Source organism: Centrocercus urophasianus, unplaced genomic scaffold, assembly GCF_019232065.1.
Source record: "Centrocercus urophasianus isolate 14NV4802_14NV808 unplaced genomic scaffold, USGS_Curo_1.0 seq_11, whole genome shotgun sequence".
Taxonomy (NCBI): domain Eukaryota; kingdom Metazoa; phylum Chordata; class Aves; order Galliformes; family Phasianidae; genus Centrocercus; species Centrocercus urophasianus.
In genome coordinates, this window is record NW_024884253.1 from 88,806,998 (window position 1) to 88,812,997 (window position 6,000).

General features: G+C 43.0%; 1 protein-coding gene across 1 annotated transcript in view; it reads left to right on the forward strand.

Moving 5' to 3' along the window:
- Nucleotides 1–1,740, forward strand: part of CTDP1 (CTD phosphatase subunit 1) — a 100,534-nt gene extending 98,794 nt beyond the window's left edge. The window contains exon 13 of the mRNA XM_042839943.1: nt 699–1,740. Within this exon, the coding sequence (XP_042695877.1) occupies nt 699–840 (142 nt within the window). The 3' untranslated portion in view covers nt 841–1,740. The remainder of the gene's footprint in view (nt 1–698) is intronic.
- Nucleotides 1,741–6,000: the final 4,260 nt, after the last annotated feature.

Sequence of the window (6,000 nt, forward strand, 5' to 3'; positions counted from 1 at the left end):
GCTGGAAGGGACCTCCAGAGATCATCGAGTCCAACCCCTGCCAAAGCAGGTTCCCTACAGCAGGTCGCACAGGTCGGCATCCAGGCAGGTCTTGAACATCTCCAGAGAAGGAGAATCCACAGCCTCCCTGTGCAGTGTGGCTCATTCTCTGGAGACATGCAGAAAGGTGTTCAGACCTGCAGTGCTGCTTCAGAGAGACATAGCAAGGAAGAATGAAGCATGCAAGTTGAGCAGCTGTGCAGAGAGAGTGGTTGAGCAGTTAAGTTAATCTTCACAAACTTAGGAGGTACTTAGATATTTCATAATCATATGGTAAAATACAGTGAATTCTGCTAGTTTCTCATTCTCATGGCAGACTTTCATTTTCTTTTGTTATGTGAGAAGAAGTTAAATTAATTGTTTTTTGGTTTTTTTTTTACTGTTTTAAACTTTGTTTTCATTCCTTGTTCAGAGGAATGGGAGAAATGAAATTAACAGCACTTTGCACCCACAGCTGGAACGAAACAACAACAGTTATTAACGGTGGGGGCAGTAGTTTGTCCACGTGAAAGTAAGTGCTTTTCTTTTTTGTCTGGAGCTGAAAAAACGTGAGTCCTTAGGCCTAGTTCTTTTCTTTTTGACCAAGAACGGTGGTCTGTGTTACAAGCAGTCAGATGCCTTGGTTCTTGATTCGTGGGCTTTGTCTCTGTGTCTTCCAGGGGCCACAAGCGCAAACTGGATGAAGACGATGCTGCCAGTGAATCCAGTAAAGAATCCAGCAATGAAGATGAGGAAGGAAGCAGTTCTGAAGCAGACGAAATGGCAGCAGCACTTGAAGCTGAACTGAATGACTTCATGTGACATTCATGCAGAAGATGGAATTTCTTATTATTTTACTTCTCATAAGCAGATCAGACTTCAGATGAGTCCCTTATGTCAGTGCTCAATGTTTTTCCAAAACGTGTGTGTATATTTTGCAAAGCAACACAAGAGGTGACACATTATTTTACAAAATCAGAAATAGATGTTTTTAAGGTGTTTTACTAAAGGAAAATATACTTTTTTAAGCAAAAAAAAAGTATTAAATGGGACTTGGTGTGCTATGCCAAAGACATGTTATGAGCTCTGCAGAACCTCCGTATGCAGGACGGTGATACAAAGGTCTGTGTTTCAGCATACAGCAACTTTTCAAAACGCTGCAGTCTGGGGTTTATTGGTAACGATCCTAAAAAGCAGGATGAGGTAAACTAAATGGAATTGCTTGAGTGGTACAGCAGGAACCTGATGAACTGATCATCCTTTTCCACAAACAAATGCTATCAAATATAAAAGGATTTTTAAAATTTAAAATTAAAAAAAAAAAAAAACAGTCTATATTTGTATAGAAACAGAGAACATCATATGCAAGCTTTGTGAACTCTGCACTTGACTCACTTGTCATTTGCTTCTGAGATGATGATCAGAGGTCATGTTTTTAAGTTGCTTTGTGGAGTAGTTGGATTCTTTAGGGACACCGTTTAGATTTTTAACTTTTCTTCTCTGTAAGCAGAAATTTAGCACAGCAAACTGTGTGATCCTGTCCTGCCGTAAGAAGCATATTCATCCATTTGTGTTGTTCTTGGGAAGAACGAGTGCTACTTCAGTCTAGATAGGATTTAATTTCTTTGAAAAGAGATCTGATGTAAAGTTTTTGTATATTCTATTTCATATTTGACCCACAAAACAGATTTTCTTTCATTTAATAAAAATTCATTTTGTAGATTTTGGTTCCCTTTGCTGTATCATGGAAGTCTGCAACAACTGTTTGTTTGCTTCTGTCAAACACAGGGCATCTTTCCATCTTGTTTTTCCTTTTCTCTGCATGAAAACAGTGAAAAAACTTTGAGAACTGCAGAGTTAGAGATTCAGGCAGTTAACTGTGCAAGGGAAGAGAAACGCTGAAGTGTGAAGTGTGTGAGCTATTTCATTCCCAAATACACATTTTCTCTCCTTAGCTGACCTGTGAAGATACTGATTACTGCTGCAGTATTGAATTTCTGAGGCTAGAACTAAGATTTATTCTCAGTTGCCACCAACTGCAGACTGAGATTCTTCCAAAGCACATTAACGAAAGAAGACTCATTAATTCAGATGTTGTGGTTAAAATTACTTTCTAGTGCAGGATGTTTAGGTTTGCTAACAGTAAAATCAGAGAAGATTTTAGTGCTCAGGTGCTATACAAAGAACTGGCTAGTTTGTAAGTAACGGCAGTAAAAGGAAGGGTGAGAAAACAGGAGAATCTTCTCCAGTTAGTACTGTTATTACTGCTTTTCCATTCAGAATGCAATGCCATCATCTGTGATAGTGTTCTCAATAAGAAATACTGACCTTACAGGACATCTATACAGGTACCACATAACTGAATCCTGCAGTGATCTGCTTTCTAGAGCTGTCCATGAAAACAAGCAGCACTTCTCCAAGAGACTGAACTGCATAACAAAATAAATAATATATAATAATTTATAAATAATAAATAAATAGTCTTTAGAAAAGGCTAAAGAAAAGTGCAACAAAGGAAGTCAAAATACAGTGCAGCCTCCTCGTGTAGAAGAGGATGAGCATCCTTGCAATGAAGCAGTGAAATGTCAGTGTTTGTGGGTCCTTTCAGTGTTTTCTCAAGTTAAGTACAGTTGAAATAATATGAAATAATGGCAGTTTTTCAGGTCGGTGTGATGCTGCAAATGATTTCACAGTATGAATTGCAGCAGGGAATTATTCTGGCTGATGATCTCTGTCAGTCAGACAGCTCTGACTGTAAATAGCCAGCAAACAAAAATGGGTAGATTGCTATGGCTTGAGCAATGTTCTATATTGGCTTAAGCTGCTTGCTGGATGCCACGTTCCTTGCAGACAGCTGTCTCTTAGTACTGAGTGGAGTGATTCCATACACGCAAAGTTTGAAAAGCTTTTTGGTGTGAAAGGCTGTATCCTGTTCCTGGTTTTATTTAGTGCCTTCCACTTTTGATTTAACTCATATCAGATGTGTCTGGGCAAGAGTCCTGAAAGCAGTCAGCCCTCTGCTAAACCCAGTACCGTGTGGCCTTGTGTGTAAACACCACGTGAGGGCTCTCCTCCCAACTTGGAGCAGTGCATCCATCCAGGGGGCTGCTACCCACAGAGACAGCTCTGCTGCGAGGGCTCAGCCAAAACCAGCAGTGAGCACTGCATGCACTGGCCTCAGGGAGCACTATCACACTGCTGGGATTGCAGCCGTTCCTGCCCCGTCACAGACGATTCTTAATTGGACACTTAATTATTTACGTAGCTCTAAAAACCCCTGTTTTGTGATCCTCGTGGTGTTGGGGGACCTTGTGTGGGGGCTTGTGGGAGGCGCTACAGGAGGCGTTCAGCCTGCTTTTTGTTTGGAAGTAGAACTGTGCTCATTTGGATTTCTGGTACACTGGTCACTAGACCCTATCTCTGCACAGGCAGAGGAGAGAAATGGAACCTGAAAACTGAGTAGATGTGAGTGGAATGCTGTGGCTAACCTCGTAGCAGGAAGTCTTGGTTTATGAAATTGTTGCTCACCTCCACTTCTTTGGGATGCAGGAGCATCCTAGGAAACATGAGAAATCTGCTTTGTGAAACACCTTTTGACTCTTCACTAAATGACCCACATCTCCTGACTTCTTACTACCATACGTATTGATGCACCAGCAAGGACCTGCTGTCAGGAAGGGCTTCGGAGCAGACCCAAAACTCAGACCCACAGGAACAGCTCTCAGGGCAGACTCAAAACCTGGACTCCTAGTCAGGCTGTGGCACTTACTGCTGTGCTGCTTTCTGAAGGGGCACCAGGACAGGAGGGAGCACTGAAGAGGTACGAAGAGCACCTCACTTCACTAAGTTCTCTCAGTGCATGCTATTCCTGCTGACTACAACGCATAGCCCTGAGGTCTCACAGTTGTTTAAGAACAGGGAAGAGCAATCACTTCAGCTTAAAGACCAAGGGTTTTTCTTTCTCTATTTGCCCTAAGCACTTCTTAAGAGATTGGAAAGACAGCATGGCTCCGTGTGGGGGTAGGTAGCGGACCTGTCATAAAGGCAAAAAGCACTGGGTAGTGGCCAAGCTTTTCTCTGTGCGTGTGTGCATGAAGGGGAAAGTGAGGGAACGGTGTCACTTAGCCCTGAGACGTGAGGAACACTAAGCATGCAAATACCTCCAGCCTTGGGTTTTGTGCATGTGTGGAGTGGGCCCTGGAGTCTTCTTGGTGCGAAATAGTAACATCCTCTGCAGAGGGTGGGAGTCTCATGTTTCCTTCTTGGCACTAACGCTTGTAAAAGAGCAGACTGTCTTACGAGCGTGAAAATCCATACACACAAACTTGGAGCTGTACCTAAACATTTCTCAGCTCTGCCTAATTTTACTACATGAACGCTGCAGTAGACGACAGGTCAGAGAGTGATTTTATAGTGGTCCTGTTGAGAAAGTGCATCTTTTCATGCAGCTGAAAATTCAGCCCAAGAATTCTCCTATGAATTACTAAATCAGATTTAACCAGAATAAAAATATCTGTGAACCGTTTTTAACTAAAAAGCAAAAGTGCAGACACAAGTTCTTAAAAACGGTTTTTCTTAGAAATTTTCCCTGGCAGCTAAGCCTGTCAATCAAATTATTAGCATACATACAAAGGCATGTTTACGTGATGTGGAAGCTAAAAAAGACAAGGAGAGCCGTGCATTATTTATTGTGCTTCTCTCCTCAGCTACTCCCAAGTCCTCCTTCCTCTCCTTGTCGAATTCCAGTTTATCTGTGCCCTCTAGGCTACTCCATGTCTTGTCTTGGCTTATCTCTTCCATTTGTTGCCTTCAGTGAGTGCTCGCCATGGTGTGCCCAGCTCTGTCACTGAAGTAACATTCTCCCATCACTGTCTGTATCCATTAAATCCCAGCCCCCAGTACCTGCATGAAAGCTTTCAATATTTGTTTTTCCTATCCAATACCATCTTCTGCTGTTGTTTTGTGCTTGTACTGAGCCTGAGCTGGCTATTTGTTTTCATTCTGCACACTCTCTAATGTGATCTTTCTTCTTGCTCATATATTATTAATTTACATATTTTGATTATACCAGCCTTTCATCTCCTCATCTAAAGCACTCTAAAAGGACACGTAGCATACACAGCACCATATACAGCACCTCTTCTTGCCACATCACCTCACTGTTCTCCTCATTGAAACATCAGAAACAGACCTACATGTCAAAACAAGCACAGCTCCAGGAACGTATCCTCCTCACCATGGTGTACTGCTGCTCTCCCAGCTCCTGGCCCAGCCTTGTGTTCCCCAAGAATGAGCCCAGTAGGTACCAACACATTTCTCAGGCATGGCCATGCAGGTATGGTGCTCCTGCTCAGAAGCAACAGAAGTATGGAGACCTCATTGCTCCACCTGTTGCACACATTCACTTCTGAAATGCTTGGGACTTCACAAACCCAATCTAGGTAAGTCTCTGTTTCTTCCAGGTGGGCAGGTAGCTCCTACAGTTGTTTCAATTGACTTACACCGTCTTTATTTCATATGTATGAACAATAGTAACAACAGTGCAAACAAGGGAAACTACTGCTTCTACAGATTCCTGAGGAGGGGAAGCAGAGAGAAATGCCAGGCTCTGCTCCTGGGCACCAATGGCAAGATGGGAGTAGCACATGGCTACACCAGGGGAGGATCAGGCTGGGCCCTGGGAAACATTTCTGTACCATGAGTGTGATCAGACACTGGAATAGGCTTCCTAGAGGGCTGGTTGATTTCCCATGCGTACAGTGTTCAAGAGACATTTGGACAATGAACTCGTGAATGTGCTTCAACTTCTGGTTATCTCTGAAGTGGTCAGCAGTTGGGCTCCAGCAGTTGATCTTTGTAGCTTCCTTCTAATAGAACTATTCTGTTCCTCTTCCCTCCCCTCTCCTCCCTTCACCTCCCCTCCCTTCACCTCTCCTCTCCTCTCCTCTCCTCTCCTCTCCTCTCCTCTCCTCTCCTCTCCTC